Below are 21,366 nucleotides of genomic sequence, written 5' to 3' on the forward strand. Positions count from 1 at the left end.
CAAGGCTAGAATAAATCTGAAGAGAATTTATCTTCATTACAAAAATATAGCAAGATTACCTACCTTGACATAGTTTGTTAGACTTGATCTTCCCAAATGGCAAAATAGATACTTGCCCAGTCACTTTATTTTTCCACCTGCTCTCCCATACCGGGGTACCGCTTTCCAATATTCCCTTTACACCTTTGGTGACTCTTTCTAAACCAAATCTGGGCTCTTTCATATCAATACTTTACTAACATTTTCTGAAATAATTTATGTCCCCCACCCTGTCTCCCTTGTTGCTTTCCATGGCTTACGCTACATACAAGAGTACATACATCTTCTAGATCCTTCTGCCCTAGAGCTCTGACCTAGTCTTTCCTTTTCCTTTTCTTCCTTTACCTTCTTCCCTTTCTCCATGTTCAGGTTCATATCCCAGTGTGAGGTTCATGCATCTAAATCCTGTCTCATGCTTCCCTTACACTGAGTATCTCTTTCCAGTGTCTAATGAGTGATGTCTTCTGCTCTCTGACCTCCTGGAAGCACCCCAAAAAGCCCTATTAAAGGACAAATCCCTCAGCTGCTGTGCTGTGGGCAGAGCCTAACGTGCCTGGCTTCTGACATCCAATGAGCAGATCCTGGAGAACATCTGATGTCTGTTCAAGTAGAGAGACATCCAATGGGAAACCCACCTGAGGCTGAAAACACACTGAGGCTGCAGTGGGAATGGATGGGCAGGAGGCTGAACCGAAAACGATGTGTTCAAGAAATGAAAACAGCTGATGTTGATCAGCAGAAGGAAGACTGTTAATTCAGAGCATGCTGCTTGTCCACGTTGGGTGCAGATAGAAACAATATGCTGGAGAGCCGCTGTGCGCAGGCGTGGGATTCACCAGGGGTGGCCGGTGTGGAGCGGCTTGTTCACGTGCCAGGGGTGGGTGGGGTGGGCGTGCAGGGAGAACGCCCCCTTGGCATGTTGTCCAGGGGAGGGAGCTGGGGAAGGGGAGGGGAGGGATGGTTTTGCCTTGCTTGCTCCACTTTAAATACCTTTGCACAGAGTTCTGTCCACTGCAGTTAGGTCAGAAACCTTCACCTGCCTCCCTGTGTGGGCATCGCTGCCTCTGCAACATGGACTCACAGCACTGCAAAATGAATGGTGACCCTTTCCAGGTAGGTGATGGGGTCTGTGTGCCTGCCTTTTGCAGAGGGGTGCCTGTCTGCCTCAATCCTGTTTGCAAATCTTGTCCCCCACTTTCTGAGAGCCACTTTGACCCAAGATGGGAGGAATCGACATGGATTGTTTTGATGCCTTGCGGTGTCTGGTTGCCACTGTGCTCTCTTTGGGCAGCCCCCATCCTTGTCTGTTGTTAATTGTGCTCACAAAAGTGCAGTAAGAATGCAAATAAACATTGCAGCAGTATCCTTGCATACATGGCAAAGAGAAGAAGAAGCAGAAAAGACCAGCAGTTACTAGAAGTCTTAAACCTGTGTGATGAAAGGAAGCTGTCTTCTTCTGTTAAAGAAAAACAGATGAACTTATGTGTCTTCTAGTGGAGCTATTTGTTGAATTTTTGGACTCTGATGTTCCCCTTTTTAATGTTTACTGACTGTGAACCTTTTGCTTTGGGAAATACAGGAAAGTCCTGAAGCCCATGCCCTTCGATTACAGGACCTAATGTTACTGTAGGGACAAGTGACATAACCTGAGGCCAGCATGGTTAATTATTAGGACCAAATTCAACACGTGTGTGTCCTATGCAATGCTCCTGAAGCCAGAGAAAAGTTGTATGAGATGTGCAAAAAAAGGCTTCAATTTCTACAAACCTTTTTAAGAGCTGCCAAGGAAGCCTGTTTTTCTACTGCTTTGTGTGCTGAGGCTGAACTCCCACAACAATTCTATAGGGTCTCACCTCGCTACTTATCCAAGTTACGTAATTGCTTGGTCCCAACAACATCTGTGGGAGATCAGCATTTAAATGCCTTAAGAAATCTGACTTGGAAAATAGTTCCATTTTCACAAGTAACTTAGGAATATTATTTCATTTGAAATTATTTTTCACTTTTTTCCCCTAGAATTTTGTATATCTAGTAAGTCTGGACTTTACAACACAGAGGTTAAAAATTTTGTGTCCCTGAAATTGCAAGAAAAACTTTCTCTGGCTTTAGCAGTGTTGGAATTCACTCTGAAGGGCTTTATCTAAACAGCTCATAAATGGATTAGAAGGCTGACAAGATTATGTTGTTGAGCCCCAATACCGTCACAGGTGTCAGAACAGCAATATCAATCTATGTGCAGAGTGGTTAACTAAAAATGAAGATCTGCATGGTGCTGAGGTAAACCTGTCCTTGCATCTTCACATCACTTATCTTTGTGATTGTACTGGGTCCAGGAATGGTTGTTCATGCTCATCAAATGATTCTTATTTTACTGGAATAAAAAAGGATCTAGAAGAAAATTAGAGCTTAATTTATTCCATTCTACATTTGTATATGGGCTGTTTGATATTGTCCTCAGTGTGTATTGATGGACATTGCCTCTATATGTATTGACAAGAACTGGGTACCAGGAAAATAATCATTTCAGTCTTCTTTCCCTCTGAAATTAAAGCAAAGAAGGTCTGTCTGTGGGCAGAGTCAGGCATGAACTGATGCTTGCAAAAAGACCTTCCAGTGAACTGAGTGCATATGCAGATGGGCGAGAAGTTAAGCAAGTATGATGCTGTTTACAGTGTTGGTGCCCACTCTCACTGCAGTGTGTCTTCCTTTTAAGCACCAATATAAATCAGTTTACAAGAGTGGGAAAATGACTGGGGACGGATTGAAAGCAGCTGATCTCAACACATCAAAACTAATGACCAATGAGTTTTTTAAGGCATTTTTGTGTAATCTTATCATATAAAGAGATCAATTATCATCAGAATTACCTTGCAGGACTTAAACCTTCCATTATATCCCCTGGAAGTATCCAAACCGCAAATTCTTCATTTGTTGTGCAGATTCAAGTCAATCTGTCGTATGAGTTGGTCCTCACAACATGACTTGGCAAGAGTATTTTAAATATATAACTGCATGTCTTTTAAAACAGTTTCATTTCAGACCATGAAACCCAAATTCTCAATCCATCGGGCAGACACTAATGTAGCACAGTTTTGGCTTTGCTGTGTGAAAACAGAAGGACAAACCAATGCATGGGCAGTATTTGAAATGACAGTTTTGGTTACACTATCATAAAATTTCTGTACTACAGACATTTGGTTTGACTTTTGCCAGACTCCTGTCATTGTTTTCCCTTGTGGTTGCTTGAGGTGTAAATGGGTTTCATTAGACAGCTGACACACCACTTCCAGCTGCTTTTCCTCTTGGTCCTCACCATGTAAGAGCTGGGCTGACTCCCTGGCTGGGTGAGGACCCAGGAGAAACAGAGGTGCTGTGGTAAATATCACAGCTGAACAGATGGAAATCTTCCTTCCGGTGCATAAAGCCAGTACTTCTGCTATAGTTCCAAATAGAAGTTTCCCATAAAGGTAAAAAAACATTTGGAAAACCTTTGCAGCCTCTGGAAATACAGCCAGATAGAAAATGTGTTGCCAGTCTCTGGAAATAAAATCTCAGGTTAGCAGCAGCCTTGGAGGCAGCCTTGGAGACAGCCTGAAGAATCAGCAATTATTTACTTTACGAAAGAAGGCAGTTCTTCATAGCTCTGGAAATGTAGACCCACCAAGAACTTGATGTCTTCAGGGCAACTGGATTTGCTTATTAATTTGTCTTCTACAAAGGCTATTTTTTCTGAGGACAATATTTGGGAATTGAGACTCTTTACACTCTGATTTATATGTTCAATTAAGCAATAGCTATAATGAGGACAGGCTCTGACTGAAAATACGGATCTTCATAAAGTAAAATTGATTGGGTACCTTGAATCAAGTTTTGGCCTGGGCCTTGTTTCATCGGGACCCATCTGTGTTGCAGATGTCTGGTGTGATCTTTGAAATACCAATCAGGGGCAATTTGCCCAAGGCCAGTAGAAGTTAAAAAGAAATGAAACAAACCAGCAAATAAGACATTAATGTGACTCCCAAAAGTTTGTGATGGTTGTGCATCAAATTTACTCTGACATCAGAAAAATTAATTGATTCTTGAAATCTCAGCAGGCCATGTCAAGTACCCAGATAGTCTTGAAAATCTGGCTCCACTCCAGGATTCAGTTTTCTATTTCTTAAGTGATGAAATAACTCTTCCCTACTTAACAGGGCTTTTGTGAAAAGAAACACATGTACTGAGGCATGCAAAGACATTCTAGTAATGAGAACCATGAAAATAGTTAAAATAAACATTCTTCTTTCTTGAGAACACTGGAAATTGCCTTTTGGAATTTGCAGAGCAGAAAATCAATAAGAGAAACAGAACAAACATAAATAAAAACACATCTTGACCTAACTGAGTCTTTACTGACTGTGGGATTTAGGGAAGATTTAAATGTATGCTCCAATATTTATTCCTTTTTTGTTTCTTTTACTTTCTTTGTTTGATGTCATTATTTTGTTTTTAAATCACCTTCCATATACCTCTTGTGAATATGTCCTCTCTCCTGGGGATATCTGGAAGGTACAAGGAGAAATGAAATGAATCATAGATCATGGTCTGCACCTCTGCACAGAGCTGGTCTACATTGCTCCACTTAATCCTGAGTGTTAATGAAAAGAAAGCCCGAGGAAAGGACTTTGCACTGTAGCTGAAACCGAAGTGCAGTAATGTTTCCAGTCATCCCTGAGCTTGATATACCTGACAGATGAAGCCAGGTAGAGATGATATTGGGTTATTTTCATGTCCTTTTTAACTGCCTTGCTCTCACAAGACCCAAGTTTGAGAGAAAGGATTTGTGTCTCTACCATCATGAATTGGAGCAGCCCCAGAGCTGCTCTACTTCTGGCATCAAAGTTGCCTTGATTCCCACTGAAAGGTATTGTATACCCTCTTTACCTTGCTGATGTAGTGCAAAAGGGAAATGAAGAAAAGTAAAACTGACTCCCAGTGTAAATCTGTTTTGTTTGTGTGTTTTCTTTTCTGTCCTTTCAGGAATCTATGTACATTGAAGAGTCCCAAAATAAAAATGGTGTGATTTCTTTGATTTTCTCTCTGAAAGAAGAAGTTGGGGCATTGGCTAAAGTCCTGCGCACATTTGAGGTAAATATTTTCCTTCAGGAAACCTGACCAGGTCTTTACAATTTTGTATTGCAGTAACATTTTTTCAGGGTATTTGAGATCACTTTTGTTATTCTATTTCATTGCCATCACGGGGGAAAGCAGCATGCATTTCTTTTCTGGGCTTACAATCCCTTCAAGTCTTGGAGCAGAAGTAGCCTTTTTAAGTTAAAATTTGATTTCAAACCCCTAAATTAAAACCTTTACCTTTGACGTGAGAGTGGAAAAAATGCATTTTTTTTCACTTAAGAAGGAAATATTCCACTGTAACTGCTTGAGTAAGAGGTAGGAGTGAATTGGCCATGACCTAACATTGACTTAAAACCAAATAATTTGCCTTATAACTTGTAAGGCAAATATAACATGCATGTGAGCCATGTGACTCATACTGCATGTTGCATGAAGCATTTCTACTGGGGGCAGCTACTGTCCTCTTGGCTCTTGTCCACCTCAGTAAATCTGATATAAATAAACCCACCATCTCCCACCTGTGAGAAGTACCTATACTTCTACAGAGTCAGTAGAGGGTACCTGCAAAATAGCATCAAAATTACAGTACTTTGTTTACACCGAAGAGATTTAACTTGTACTGACTGATTTGGGAAGCTTTTGGGGAAACAAGGAGCCATTTACCTTTCAGGACATTGTGTGCCTATTTATTTTTGTAGAAATATTTCCCAGATGTCATGAATGCTGTTTAAAAAGCACGAAATCCCTGCAATTCATGATGGTTGTGTTGCAACACACACAACTGTGTACTCTGTGTTCCCAAACAAATACACTGTTATATTGGTTCTGTGGCTTTTTTTTTAGATCCTCCTATAATATTTGTGCCTGAAAACAGCAATTTCTCTAGAACACTGTAAGAAGGTGTGGCTTGCTTATTTTCCATTCGTAAATTGAATTTACTAGGAAATGAAAGATTTATGTGTTATTAGTACAAAGAAAAAATAATTATGAGTTATAGGACATATTTGATTCATTAGGATGAAAGGAAATTCATGCCACTGACAGCAGAGCTAGTCTAAATCTGTGAATTGACCACTGTAACATAGTCCTGTAAAATGTCTGTATGTCAATGATGTGCATGTCTGTAAGTGAATTGACTGTTGATATTCGCTTATTAAATGCATTACTGTCTAATAACAAAATTGCTGTCAGCTCTAAAGAAAAATCTGTAGGAGAGCTAGTATAGAAAAGAGAGAAGTAGGCAGTTCTTGGATGTGACTTCTCTTGCCCCAAAGCAGATACCTAAACTAGGCTGTCTGAGTCATGTTTTTTCTCAGTGACCCTGATGGCAACTGAGGAGTTGGGACTCGGCTAAAGGTGCCTGCACTGTCGGCTGGGTGGTTTTCCATCCCAATGAAGCTAAATCTTTCTGTGCTAACTTTTAGTCTCCTCTAGCACCAGGGGTTGGCAAGAAACCTGTGCATATGTGCTCTTATATCAGTTTTACATGCTGTCGACAATGTAGTGGAGAAGTGGATGTGTGCCTGGAAGAAAGGGATTTAATGGTGCAAGCCTGACCTGCCACTTCAGCTCCTCAGGGCTATTGTTAGTGAATTCCTGCTGTGTAAACCAGAGCGGCCCTTGGGCTGTTCTAACACAGTTCAAAGAACCTCACCCTCTGCACAGTGGTGTAAGACATACACATGCACAGGGTAACCTCCACCCTTTTCCACCTGGGCCATGACTATGGTACCTCAGAGACACAGACTTTGTGCTCAGTGGCATCCACAGCAGAGACAGGGAAAGTGGTAATATGCAGATGAAGAGTGGGAACAAAAAGGAAGAGCTTGAGAGAATTTTTTCATCTTGTACTCCTTCACTGCTTAATAACATCAATTGTGAGATGCTATGGGAGTTAGTTCAGACTCTCTGGTGATGGGCTCCTCTGAGCAGGGAGATACCTAGCCTTGTCCCCTGGTTTCTGTCATCAGCTTATTGCTGGCCTGAGGAAATGCAGTGGGTTTGTCCCAGGGGGACATCACAAGGAGAAGATGTGAGGATGGCTGCTCTGTCTGTCATTGCTTCATGCAACCGCATGAAGTAGGAAACAAGGAAAACAAAAAAGCCACAAAATATGATCAGGCTGTTCCCTGGAGCAGATGTGGCTCTGCAACTGTTGACCCCCATGGAGGGAGTCCACACCTTGTGCAGATGCTGGTGCTGATGACCATGTGTGGTATGTTCGGAGACCTTCTGTTCCTTGCTGGGGCTGGGAGCTGCCCAGACTGCTGAGGTCTCTCTGGGCACTCATTCATGAGAAGGTAGGCAGAGAGCACAGCTCAACTCTCTCCTTCTCCCAGCTGAGATTTGAGAGTGATTGAGACAGTACCTTCAGCACTGGCTTTGAGGATTTTGCCTCTTCTTGAGCCAACCTATAAAACTACCCTGGGACATGAAGGGGGGAGAAGGTGGGTTGAGTGAGCTGTAAATATGAAAGACTTGAAAATAAACCCTCTCTCACGGGGAAGGAAGCATGGAAGCAAGAACCAGACTGAGACACAGGGAATTGAGGGGATACCTAAAGAAAGGAGAGATCTTGAGGTGCCATCAGCACATGGACTGCCTTTCTGAAAAGGTGGTGTCTATGTGGACCTGGGGAGCTTCATCTTCTCCTTGGTTTAAGAGCTGAAGAAAAGAATTCTGTTATTCTTGGTGGACTGTCCAGTCACTCTTGAGTCCCTTCTTGAGATGCAGAAGCAGCTTTTCACTCCCAGCTTCGCATCCTGCCCATGTTCTACTCCTGTGTTTGAGTGAAACTTGGCCAGATTTTAGCCCCTGTCACAGCTTGTTCTACACAGGTAGCACAGGTTCTACACAGGCCCAGGACTGCTAGCTCATCAAGCATCATGACTGTTTCCCAGTCCAGATGTAATCTGGACTTATCCAAGAGTCACATCACCCAGGGAAGGAAGTAGTGTCCAAACACAGCCCAGATGAACTGGATAAGCCCCCATTGTGGAGGCAAGGATGAACTAAAGGTAGGGGAGCCTCATTCAGATAGGGCAAGGTCAATGGCTACAGAGTGCTCATGGCACAGAATTATGTCCTTTAACTGAGACATCAAGTTTAAGAGAATATCAATGTGTTTTGTGGAAACAGTAATGTTTGTCCTATTGAAATGTCTCTCAGGTATCTCATGCAGTTGACAGAGTATTGCTCTCTCTCACATATGATTTTTTGCTCAAAGACCCAAACTCTAGTTTTCTGTTCGGGTCTCAGTTACACACAAGTATGTGGCTACAGTGACAACTGTTGTTTTTCCTATGTAGCTTGAAGGCTTTTTTTCCTGAGGAATCTCCTCTGTATACTCAGCTCCTTATGTCTGCTGTCTGAATGTCCAAAATGTACTTGATTGTTTCTCTTTTTTCTCATGTTCATTCTCAGTTCATATTCTCTTTTATGCATTTCAGAGTTAGGTCAATGCACAATGTCCAAAAAGGGCGAACAGTCTGCGCAGAAGGACAGTCACATATTTAAAGAAAGACTATATGCTGAAAGCATTCTGTCTCTAAAAGCAAACACAGACTATGCCTATGGAAGAGTTTAACATCCACTTTGAGCAGGCAGGGAGTCCTTTACCAGCCTCACACTCTAACAAAAAACAGCACTTGGGAAGACCCCTCCAAACACAAGACATCAGCAGGCACCTAAGCTTTTCTGACCCCTGGTTCTTGTCCCCTCTCTGGTTTGCAAACCCTTGCCTTACTGCATGAATCTGTTCCTCCTGGACTGCTCTGTGCCACTGCTGACAGTACAATCTCTGCAGTCTCTTCACCTTTCCCGTGGAAAGACATGTCTGCAGGACCAGACTCTCACTCTGACATGTGCTGTAACATAATAGCAGCTCAATCATGCCCTGCAATAAGCTGAAAAACTGAATCCACTTTGCTTCCACACTAGATGCTCTGTTTCTATACTGGGATGTGGCAAACATTCACTTTTTGCTTATTAAACCCAATTATTTTGCACTTGAAAAGCCTATTTGTTCATAATATTTATCTGTTCCAGCATGCATACATCTTCCTTATGGGCTCTGCTGGGGTGACACCTCAGTCCTCATTACAGGATTGAGTGTGGCTGTCGAGACAGCATTAACCCACCAGCAGGGTCTTTACAACAACATCATCTTAATAGGACCTGCTGTACACTGAGATACTCTTTGGTGCAGCCATGTGCTGTTTATTTGTGTCATGCTGTTACAGAAGATGAGATAGGAAGCCTTGAATAAATACCTTGGCCTGAAACAGAACATCACACATAAGTAACATATCATGCTTAAAATAAGGAAGACAGAATAGCCATTGTGAATTTATGTTTCTTTTTTGATTCACATCAAAAACTTACGGAGCATAGGTGAAGGTGAAGAAAAGATAGAAATCTTCCACGTTTCTTGTTGAAACTGAAAAAGCAAACCTGATAATTTAGGGTTAACCCTTGTTAGAAATGTTTTCTCTGTAGTGATAAAAGCCTATTGAAATCAAGATCACTTTTTCCATTCCGAAAGAAAAATAGTGAAGAAAAGAAAAATTGTTCTTCCTAAAATATTGGCCTTTCCATAGTTAAGTTCATCATTAAAAATATCAGAAATAGACATTTCCATATGTAAAAAAGATTGCTTTCAGTCTTATTTGCAGATTTTCCACATGAATTTGTGAATACATTAATCTTCTCTTAAGTTCTTTTTCTGATGGAAAAAATAGTGGGAGATCATCAGCTGTATTAAGTGGCAAACATTGGACTACAATACAAGTTTGCTCAACCCATTCTCAGAGAGGAGCCTTCTATCTTTTCTTCACTGATGGGACCTCCTCAAATACAGAGCAGGACTCCTGTAGAAGGTCCAGCCATCTGTGGGTAGGGCTCTAGCTCAAAAACAGCCCCATCGATTTGCACGAAGTACTCCTGCTCCAGAGTAAGTTACTGTTTCATGGGAGTAAGAGTGCTCCATGGGAGGACAGGATGGGAATAACAGGCTGTACTAAATGAGACTGCACTTCAAGAGCCAGCAGAGATGACTCTACTCTTTTTCTGTTTAGGAACTTCACTCAACAGAAAGTCCAATGTGACTGTTATCTCTTTGTCTCTTGCGAAGGTATTGCCTCTGCAGTGGTTTGGCTTGTTTCCAAATTAGGGGAAGAGAGCAGTCACTTTGGCCAGAGGGTGTGTTGGAAGTGTCTACAATGATAGGTGAACAGCCCAGGCATGCCCCTACCACGAGACCTGTTTTTTCATTATATTGTACATATGCACAGCTACAATCATTTTATTACACTGCTCCAAAGCCAAGTCCTCAGTCTTATCTCTCCTCTTCCTAGGGGCAGGAGAGCAGGACTTCTTGATCTAGCAAACCAACATGAGTTTAAAGAGAGGAGTGCCCTCTTGGTAGGTGCATGTGCAGTGCCACATGTTTTTGGTTTGTCTTGCTCCATGTGTTTTGTAGCTAGATTGTGCTGAAAGCCTCATGCCAAACTTCAGGGTTGGAACAGAAGTGCTAAGTGATGGACACCAGGGGCTGCTCCAGGGCCAGCTGCCTTCTGGAGCTGTTTGCTGGCAGGGACCTACTCTGGATCACTGCCTCCACAAGCTTGGAAGGAAGACCCTAGCAGATGTGAAGAATACGGAGAAGTGCTGTCTTCATCTGAGAAGCAGCCCTTTGGGCAGTAAAGCTGAACCAGATGGTTGCCTTTGCCTTCACTTTGGGAATCCACGGCTGAAGGCATCACTATAACTTCCTAAGTTCCCTGATCTCCTGTGAAAATTAGGCACTGAGCTTCTACTTGTGCTTCTGAAAGTGTCCTCCTCCAGAAAACCCTGAACTACCCCATGGCAAGGGTTAAAAGAATGTCATCTTTTTTTTGGTACCAGAAAGTACCAGCAAGTCCTTGTTTTGGGAAATTTCACCCAAATTCTCACTGAATGTTGATTAGCGGCACCACAGTGTTGTCAACAGTTCTTCATCTGGTAACAACATGAGGTCTACTGATGAAACCAAACTTAATTAATGACAACAGTCACGAAAACAAGCTACAGCTGGATTTAACAGCTGTATTTAGTTTTAGAACCATGTACAGGAGCATTTAGTAATGCATAAACAGAAGGACATATGAATGACATGGAAATTAGTAGCCCATAACTTTCCCAAAGAGGATTCATCCCTACTGAAAGCTTCCCCAAGTAGCTATGAAAACACAACTTTCCTTTCCCAATTACCAGGTCATTAAACTCTCTGAGGGTGTGACTAAATTCTCTCATGAAGTGACCTCTGCAAGACTGCCTATGTAGTGTAACACAAGGCTGGTTTTATCCTGCTGGTGTGGGGCAGCTGCAGTGTAGAAGATGTCCAGTTAGGATGGCATTTTTGTAATAACCTGGGGAAGGGGTTGGAGCTGCTTCACAGCTTCTGAGAGGGAACCAAGGCTGAGATCCAGCACTGTGAGGCAAGGCAGGCATGGGCAATCTCCCCCCTGCATCCACCATTGTCCATGTTGTAATTTGATTTCTGTATCACTGTCCCCTTCTAACTTGCTTAGAACTAAGTTCTAACTTGATTTTTGAGCTCTCAGAATGTGTCTTGAGACTTCTTTCTATAATCTCAATCCATGGGCTCATCTGATTCCTACCAACTCTAAAATAGGAAAGGCAGAAGACACCAGTGTTACTAGTTCAGATGTGAATCCAGCTTCAAACATATGACATCCCAGATCTTCCAAAACCAGTTAGGTTAGGAATTAAGTTCCAGCAGGAAAAAATAGCTCAGAAAACTGGAAGAACTTTTATTAGCTGACTTTCTCAGGTAGCCATTTATCTCCAGAAGATGGAGCTTTAAATAAAGCATCAACTACTGTGAGAAACCTGATGCAATTCCAAGATTTGCCAATATCAAGGATATAAAAAAGTTCTGAACAATGTGAAATTATGAAGATTAAACACTAGATGGAGTAGTTGGACTAGAATGAAACTGAGATTTGTAAAACAACTCTAGTAACAGAGCCACTGTAAATATTTTGAAATCAAGGGCTTAGTAGCAAGGCACAGCATATGAGAACACATTTCTCTAGGAGTGCCAGTTCAGGGAGTTAGACGTACGCTGCCAAATTCTTGCTCTGAAAACAGTCACCAGAAGGGTTCTCCCTTCAGCTTCTTCTGTTGTGAAGTCCTGAAGCCTTGGCAAAAAGAGGTAACAGGTTGGCTCTGCACATTGCTGAGTGGCAGATATCCCTCAAATAAATAGCTAAGCAGCTTGACACTCTGCATGAAGATGTCCTGCTTATCTCAGGTGTAAGAAAGGAGGTCACTCTCTCCATGAGCTACTTCCTACCTGTCTTCCTTTTTCCCCCTTTTTCCCACTGTCTTAGGTTGTGGTCATAATTTGAGAGACATTAGTGGTTCTGCTGCCACAAGCATACCTTGTGCCCGCCCTGCAGCTTATCTCTTCATTCCCAATCTCTGCATCATTCCCTTAATTTTGTGGTCATTGCTGCCTGTGCAACTGCTCACTGAGCCAGGCTGGAGAACTGGTACAGAGGAAAAGTCATCAGGTAAAAAAAAAAAAAAGGGACACAGGTATCTTCAGTCTGGAGAAGAGAAGGTGCTGGGGTGAGCTTGTTGTGGCCTTTCAGTACTTAAAGGGGGCCTATAAGAAAGATGGGAGCAGACTGTTTAGCAAGGCCTTTTGAGATGGGATATGGAATAAAGTTTTAAACTAAAAGAGGGTAGATAATTAAGATAATTAAGACACTCACCATGAGGATGGTGAGATACCAGCATGGTTTACCCAGAGAGGTGGTGGATGCCTCATCCCTGGAAACATTCAAGGCCAGCTTAAATGGGGTTCTGAGCAACCTGATGTAGCTGAACATGTCCTTGCTCATTGCAGAGGGGTTGGACTAGATGGCCTTTAAGTGTCCCTTCCAACCCAAACTATTCTATGGGTCTGTGATTCTATGATCTCTCAAACAGCTCTGCTGTCTCTGGGGGAGGGATGTTGAGGCAGGGATGAACAATTGTGGGTGGAGGAGGGAAGCAGGGAATAAGTCACTGAAGAGGGGTCCATGCTATTGCAGCTCTGCAAGATGTAGAAAGCCCAGTCAGAGCTTGGGACCCCATTTCCCTGTGAATCTACACAGAGACAGAATATAACACCCCTACACATCAGTGCAAAGTGAAAGTAAAGCAACACCTCAGTGTGCCTGCGACGAGCCTTTGGCAGGCGGAGGTTTCGCAACCACTCTCCACCTTTCTGAGTGTCTGTGCAGAGCAGCTAAACACCCCAAGCTCCAGGTGCCAGACCATGCCGACGCACTGCTCCCCACAGCACGGCCATGGCGGAGGGGCCAGCAGCCCCCTGTGCCTGCTCTCTGTTAGAAACTCCCAGCGCCTCACCAAGCAGAGGGTACAATGTGCAGTCTGTTTGTGAAATGGAGCTTTGGAGGCCTAAAACAAATTGTCCTTGGGGCCAGGGACAGTGGCAGCCATTCTCCCTCCCAGGCGGCCCCTTGAGGAGGGATCCACCCCCATCATCTCTCTGGGGCACTGGTTGGTGAATGCGCTTTTGACCTTTTCAACTTATTGTATTGGTATCTAGCCAAACAATTTAAGTTCATCTGTAGCGTGCAATGCTCAGGAAACAGAGGAATGACATGCATGTTTCCTACCAAGGAATAAACTGCCTTTTGTGGTGGAGTAAATGAGGCCTTTGCCGCTGGTGGCCAGATGCCCTCCTGTGCTGTGTAAGCACTGAGAGGAGCAAAGATAACCTTAAAGGATTTGAGAGGCTCAAAAAAAAGCACATGGAGATAAAAAAGGTTCCCTCTTTCTTCCCTGTAGGTCACAAGTAGATCCTCGCAGTGTTACTTCACAGATGAAATCCTGACCTCTTTGCAGCAGGGGGTTGACACTGACACCACCAGGGCCATCACTTAACCCCATGTAGTTTGGGGTCTTTTTTAGCTTGAAAGAAGCAAAACAAAAGCTTCTCCAGGGCTGCTGAGCACCATGTGTCACCTCTTCTGACTCTTCTGTGGTAATGATTCTATGATTCTGTGATCTTCAGGCCCAGATTTCCTCCAGGGATATGTATATTCCTCTTGGGGGACAGAAGCCCAGGCCTGGCCCTTTCATTCTGTGTCTTCAGCTTCAGTGTGAGACTGACAGGATGGTTGGTTGGCAAAGTGAGTGCCCACTGAAACCTGTTTAAAAGGTTTTTCTCAAAAAAAAAAAAAAGGTGCAATATTTTCATATTCAAATTACAGTGCTCAGGAAAACATTTGAGTTCAGCTAAACTGAGGTAGGTTGTCCCACACTTTTGCCTAAGTGACTGGAAAAATAGGATTTTTAGCTACTTGTTGCTCACACAGCAGCATGATGGCATGTCTGAGGGTAGGTTCCCGTTGTCTACAGTCATCAAGACTATACTTGCCAATGAACTCTTCAGAGCTAGAGAACACTGCTGATGGTCAGCAAAGATATTTGGTGAGACAGAATTCCAATTTCCAAGCTAAAGAAAATATTTTCTGTGATTAGATTCTGGAGCAGTACCAGAGATACTGAGGAGTCTCAAAACTTGACTGGACACAGCCCTGAGCAATCTGCTCTAGTAGAACCTGCCTGAGCAATCTGTAGGACGAGCTGATCTCCAGAGGTCCCATCCAACCTCAGCAACTCTGTGATTCTGTGACTTAAAGCACCTATGTTTTTATTTGCACAAACGTGGACTGCCTTTTTTTTGGTGCAGATCCATGTTTGCCATTGGATCCCTGCCCAACAGCTGCTCACAGCCCTGGAAATTGTGCAGGTGGCTTTGCAGGTGACTGTGCAGTGGTTTGGCAGAAGCTTATCTCACAGGGTGCACAGCTGCTTGCTCTTCCAGTCTTCTTTCAAGATGCTCATAAATACAGCATTTAATTTCTCATGAGAGGGTACTCTACCGGTGGAATGCCTGCTTCCTGTGTTGGTCCTTGGGAAATGTCCTCGTCGACACAGACAGGCTCTCATTATGTACTTGAGGTACTGGAGTCACCACTTGCAATACAAAGCCTGTTTACAATTTGTATCCTGCTTCCACCTTCTTCTAACCTTTATGAGGGGGAATCCCACATACTTTTCATTCTTCCTTTTTGTCTCTCTCTCTGTTGTGAAAATCCTCAGTTCAGTGTCCCCAAGAGGTAAGTGTCTACCTTTGAATTATTTGGATTGTATAGTATGGTTTGTTGACTGACACGTGTTTATCTAGCCTTTATGTCATATTCCTTCTCCCAAACTCTGTGGCAATAAAATTTCTTTTTCTCATAGGAAAAAGGTATAAACTTGACCCATATTGAGTCCCGACCTTCCCGTCTCAACAAAGATGAGTATGAGTTCTTCATTAACTTGGAAGGCAAGAATGTCCCAGCACTGGATAAGATCATCAAGTCCTTGAGAAGTGATATTGGAGCAACAGTCCATGAGCTTTCACGAACAAAGAAGAAGGACACTGGTATGGATACACTGACAAGGTTAACACTGACAAGGAATATTTGTGTCACATACTGAAATTACTTATTTTTCCCATAGTAAAGGAGATCCTCTTGGATCTTTGTGGCTACATTTCCCTGTCTCTGCCTACTTTCCCTATGCTGTAAGCTTTTTCATCTGGAGATTTTCCGTCAGTGTAAACTGCCATGCTTCATCTTTTGCCATGCTTCTGACTAGGTCTCCTGGGAAACTAGGGAGACTCTGCCACCCACTTCAGTGTGAGCAGGACTAACTCTCTATCACTGTAAGAAATCTCAGGGAGGTCAGTTGCAATTCTGCTCTTGGAGGGAAATAAGGAAAATTTTGTGAGTTGTTCATGCTCCTAATTCTCAGAGATTTGCCAGAGTTGAGGCTGCCTGGTAAGGTGATGGCTGCCCAGCAGCTAGTCTGAGACATACTTTAACGCCTCTTCAGATAACAGATGTGATTTTAATAGGATTTCAGACCTTAAATACTTTAGGTCTGGATCTTCCTCTTCCTTCCTAGGAACAACATGAAAGGACTTTAATACCTTCTTGAGATCAGTGCTGGTAATCCTTTTACCATTTCCTTTGTGTCCTAGCCATGACATTACATTTGAAGATGAAAAAGAAGTCAAATACTCTTTGGAGTCAATTCTCTCCATTCATGAGATGAAAGGACAAAAGGTTGATTAGGTGATTTATGATCATGTCAAATCAAAGAGGTTCACTTTTGGGAGCTTTTTAATTTCCAGAAGAAAGCTACAGGACCTAGCAGGCCTTAACATTACTTTTATTTTTCTAGTTATTATGAAGAAGTAAATAATAAACCTTATTAAATAATGAAGTTGTGTATAAGCATAGGCCAGAGTTGGATAGAGATACAGCTCTAAATATCATCCAAGAAAGTCTTGTATGTGGAAATTCTGACCTCACAGAAATCAAAACTCCTGTGGTCAGCTGTAGGATTAGGATTTCACTGCATATTACTGACTTGATCAAAGGGTTTTTTGAGCTAGATTATTCTGTCAGTGCTTCGGAAAGGGACTTTATCCCCTTCTGTCTGAGAGGATAACTTGTGTTTGTTTGTTAGTTTCAGTAATTCAGAAATAGTATAAAGTGGGAGCAATTTATTGCTGAGGAGACAGAGGAAGACTGATGTTTCTTTTTGCCCTTTCCCTTTTTTTTTCAGTTTCAACTCCTCTCACGAGTAGCAAGGGTCCAGTCAAATCCCCAAAGAACCATGTTTTGAAAGGTCAAACAAGCCCTGCTTAGGGGATGAACTGTGGGTGGCAAATTCTGGGCTGAGGCAGCTACAAGGGCAGACTGAGATCGGAACAGCCCAAGTTGTAGAAAGTGTGGTAAGATGCTGTCCTTTATCAGTGATGACATTAACAAATAACAGGCCTTGTGGTGCCTTTTAGGCCAGCTTGCCTTTCAAATGTATCCTCCTGGCAAATCTGGTCATAGTCCACGGATGTGCTTATGTGAAATCATATTCCCAAAACACAGAACGAGAACAGTATGCTCCCAGGGAACAAAATCTCAGAAATATGGTTTATGGGGATATTGCCACACTCCTCTCAGTGGGCAGGTAAAGGCTGGGAATATTTTCTTCTGGAGGCAGTCTGGGATCCCATGGGACCGGTTCTTCTACTGCTGCCTAAAGACGCTCTCATTCTTTCCCTACTAAGTATTCATTTTTCTCATGCTCATGATTTGAGAAAGAAAAACCCTATTTTGCTGTTTCCTGTAGGAAGCACACAGTACCATTCTTGGTGCATTGCTTCGTGGATACTCAGAGGAAATTTCTGTATTCTGCCTCTTCTGTATAGTTCAGTGTTAAACACGTGTATGTGCTTTATTAGGCAAGAGATAAATGAATGGTTTTTTTCCTTTTTCTTTTCCTTTCTATTTCTTTTTTCACTTTAACTGCTTTTAGGTTTTTTTTTTCAACTAAATGCAAAATATTCAAATAGTCACAAATACCAGATTTGGATCAACAGTGTAATTTTAGCTGAGAGCAGGCCAGCAAAATGCTTTAAATCCAAATGTAGCTTTAGAGCTTCAGATGAGAAGGATTGACAGTTCCTGGGCCAAAAGCCCTTTGTACAGACAGAAAGATTTGTTGTGCAAACACAGTGCATCTCTTCATGGCTCTTTTTGGAAACAAGCTGGCTATCTGCAGTCCACTTGGAACCCATGAATAAAAATAATTAAATATTATTCTGTTGCAGCATTAGGGAAATGCAGACAATTTATTGCATTTCTAAGACAAGCTGGGAGCTGAGGTTCTGTAGGGGCCTTGTTTGCAAAACCCCGAGGCTGGCTAAAGCATTTGAGACTGTTTAAAAATGGGCTAAACCTGGGCCTTGAACTGCTATAAATTGCATAGACCTGTCTTTGACCCTCCTCACAATGGTCCAAATGGAGGAGTTCTGCAGAAGTCTTCTCTGCCCCTGCTTTGCTGCCTCTCATATAAATGGCTTATTAGCATTCTGCTAAGCATTTGACCCCACGGTAATTTGGTCACCACTTGGGTGTCCAGCATGGTCCCATAAATGCTGCTGTTTCACTTACAGACAAATCAATATTTATTACTGATCAACCCACGTTTGCTCCTCAGACCTTCACAGAGACCCAGTGTTGCAACAGCTTGCCCTGGCAATTCATTAATCGCTGTGCAGACAGACAGTGAGTCTGGCAAACGGGCTGGAGGAGGATGTTGCAAACAAAATATGGGATAGAATCAGCTAGGGGGTAATTTGATTTGATCTTTTAAATAGTTTCTGGGAGGGCTGGGGACAGTCTCCTGGCACTCCACAGCTAGGCAGAAGACCCGGTAGCTCTTTTGCATCCTGGTCCCTGATGCAAGGGCTGTACGGACTTGATGCTGTGTTTGCCCAGGATCTGTGCTCAGAATCTTTGATTTCCATAAGAGCTGAGAAGGCTCAGGACTTTCCAGGACCCAACTTAACATCAGTTATGCTGGTGCTTATAGCACTAAACATCCTTGGGATTTCCCTTTCACAATCTGCCACTTTCAGCCAGCTCTGCAAGCTCAGAGCTGCTTTCTTTTAGCTACTGCTGGTGTTTGGGTAGACAAGATCAGTAGATTTCTGCCCTGCAGAGCTGCATGACAGGAAAATAAGGTGTTGCTCTTGTGTAGGTGAAAAACAAGTCACCCATCTCCACACCCGGAACTGATACCACATCAAACTGACTAGTTTTTTGTAGTTTATTGTAAGCTCCGCATGATGTACTTTGGCAATCTTGTGAAAAAAGTGTATTTAATGAAAGTAAACCACTATTTTATGTCCATTTTATCACTTGAAGTTTCAATGATTCAAATCCTACCCCTGAGACCTTTCTGATTGAGGCCAGCGAAACCCTGCAGACATCACTGCCAAAATCCACCGCAGACTTCAGCCCCCACCAATTTGTCTACACAGCCTGGACCCTTCAGTTCATGGTGTGTCCCTGAGAAGAGTGGTTATGCACTCTAACACTGACAAATCCTTTGCTGTGGAAGTGCCAGGTAGCTTTTTTCCCAGTGCCTAATCTAAAAACATTTACCAGTGTGCCTCAGCCCAAGCTGATAGTGGGGAGTCTGAAGCACAGTGGATTGAGTTCCCCACCATCACACAAAGCTCAGGGATAGAGCCAGGAGATAAACCCACATAAAAAACAGGATCAGGATGGCTGCCTGTGCTCACCCTACGCGTGGTGTAAGTAGTGACCCCTCACTAGGGATCAAACACACCTTTTTCTACTCCCCCGTCCGACTGGTTTAACTCAAGGGGTTGGAGGTGCAGGAAAGTTTCTAACAACAAGGCGAGAGAGTATTTCTGGAGCAACCAAGAGAACTAGCCGTACATCCAGCAGCAAAGAAACGTATGTGGGGAAGATCTTCCTGAGTCTGCTGCTGCCATCTAGTGACTTGTTCAGGTCTGGTTTTGAGGGTAAAGCAGAAGGGTGCATCTTGGAGAGAGTGGATCAAATCCCACTTCTGCTGAGCGGGAGAGGGGAAAGCACAGCTGGAGCACCGCTGAGCACCGTGACGGGTCTCTGCAGCCTGGGAAGCTCAGGTAGCCTGGGAAGCTCAGGTAGCCCGGGAAGCTCAGGCAGCCCGGGATCTTCCTGGCCAGCAGCCTCCAGCTGCCTGTTTTGCGTGGCCTGCCTGAAACAAATCTGAAGGCTCCCAGGTGGGAGTGCTCATGGAGCCGGGCTGGCCCTGGGACAGTAGGTCAGGGGCAGTGGGCACTCTGCATGGGGCTGAGCCAAAGTGTGACCTGTAAATGCTGTTGCTGCTCCGGCGCCTCTGTGCAGGTGACTTGTAGAAACCCAGTGCCACAAGTGCCCTCCATACTGTTGGGCCCAGCAGAAAGCACGGCTGAATAGTCCTGGAGACAGAGAGATCCTCTTATCCCGTAGGTGATCCGTCAGGTCTGAGATGAGCCCCATCAGTAAGTCACTGCAGGGAACTGATTCAGCAGCAGCTGGCTGGGGATCAGGTTCACTTGGCACAACATACCAAATAAGTTGGGGAGGTATGGCTGAGTAGCAGTGCTCTCAGCTAAGCAAAGAGCCACAGAAGGGGATGAGCTGTTTTCCAAGCGCTGGCTGAACAAGCAATGCCTATTTGTGCAAGAAAGTCACTAAATTAATTGCAAAAATTTTATTGATAGAGTCTGCCCCTCATCTTGGATCAGAGGATCTTTGGGTCATGTTAGGCTTTAAATATGTGTTGCTGACTTGTACTCAGTGTGGGGAGCATGTGGGACATGATTCCATGGCCTGAGCATGGAGTACATCCTCAGATGGAGGTCTTGTGCCCTTTCCACAGAAAAAGTAGAACTGGAAATGGTGCAGAGGGAAGTGATGAGAGTGCATGAGATAGCCCATGGTTTCTGTGCCCAAAATACACAGGAAAAGCCAGGAAAATGGAGAGTAGATGGAGGATCTAATAGAGAGATATAAATTCCTAGGTGTCCTGGAAAAGGTGAATGACAACAAATGATGTTTATATGCAGGATCTAATTAACAACACATGAAATAATCAAGTTTAAAAAAAAAAAGGTAGTAATTTTTCATATCACATGTAAAGAAATGATAGACCTAAATGATGCAGAGTTTCCTGGAGACAGATGTGTATTTGGGCTCAAAGAACAACTAATTGTATTTGTGAGAAGTTCATCACAGTCTATTAAATTCAGGCTTGACAACTGACTCTGACTTGGACAGAAGGAAAGGGGAAAGATGCAGGCTGCTCGGATCAGAGGCCCAAAAATGTAAGAATGAGGCAACAGAAGGGAAACCCAAGCAAGCTGAACACAGCAGAGCTGGCAGCTGCCAAGATATGCCCAGTCGCCAGTGCTACCTAGTAGTGATATTACTGATGCACTTCCCAAAGCAATGACTGGGCAAGGGCCCGCAGTTACTGTGCTCCCTCCACTGAGCTCTCCTGTCTTAGCGTTGCAGAGGGATGGGGTGGCCAGGCCCAGTGGTGGGGCAGTTGATATGCAACTGGATCATCTTGGAGGAGAAGGAAGAGAGGGCTGCAGCCTGGTAGAGCCACTGCACACATGATGGACTTCTTTCTCTCAAGGGGATATGTGTCAGGAGATTGCCTGGACCACTGGGTGAATGCACTCCTGGCTCTGGGAAAGAGGTTGGACTTGGGATGACTGCTCTATGTACC

General features: G+C 43.5%; 1 protein-coding gene across 1 annotated transcript in view; it reads left to right on the forward strand.

Moving 5' to 3' along the window:
• Positions 1-1,031: 1,031 nt before the first annotated feature.
• PAH (phenylalanine hydroxylase) overlaps positions 1,032-21,366 on the forward strand; it is a 35,765-nt gene continuing 15,430 nt past the window's right edge. The window contains exons 1-3 of the mRNA XM_027680470.1: positions 1,032-1,152; positions 5,059-5,166; positions 15,484-15,667. Of these exons, the coding sequence (XP_027536271.1) occupies positions 1,111-1,152; positions 5,059-5,166; positions 15,484-15,667 (334 nt within the window). The 5' untranslated portion in view covers positions 1,032-1,110. The remainder of the gene's footprint in view (positions 1,153-5,058; positions 5,167-15,483; positions 15,668-21,366) is intronic.

This window comes from Neopelma chrysocephalum, unplaced genomic scaffold (assembly GCF_003984885.1).
Source record: "Neopelma chrysocephalum unplaced genomic scaffold, ASM398488v2 Primary Assembly neopelma1_59, whole genome shotgun sequence".
Lineage (NCBI taxonomy): Eukaryota > Metazoa > Chordata > Aves > Passeriformes > Pipridae > Neopelma > Neopelma chrysocephalum.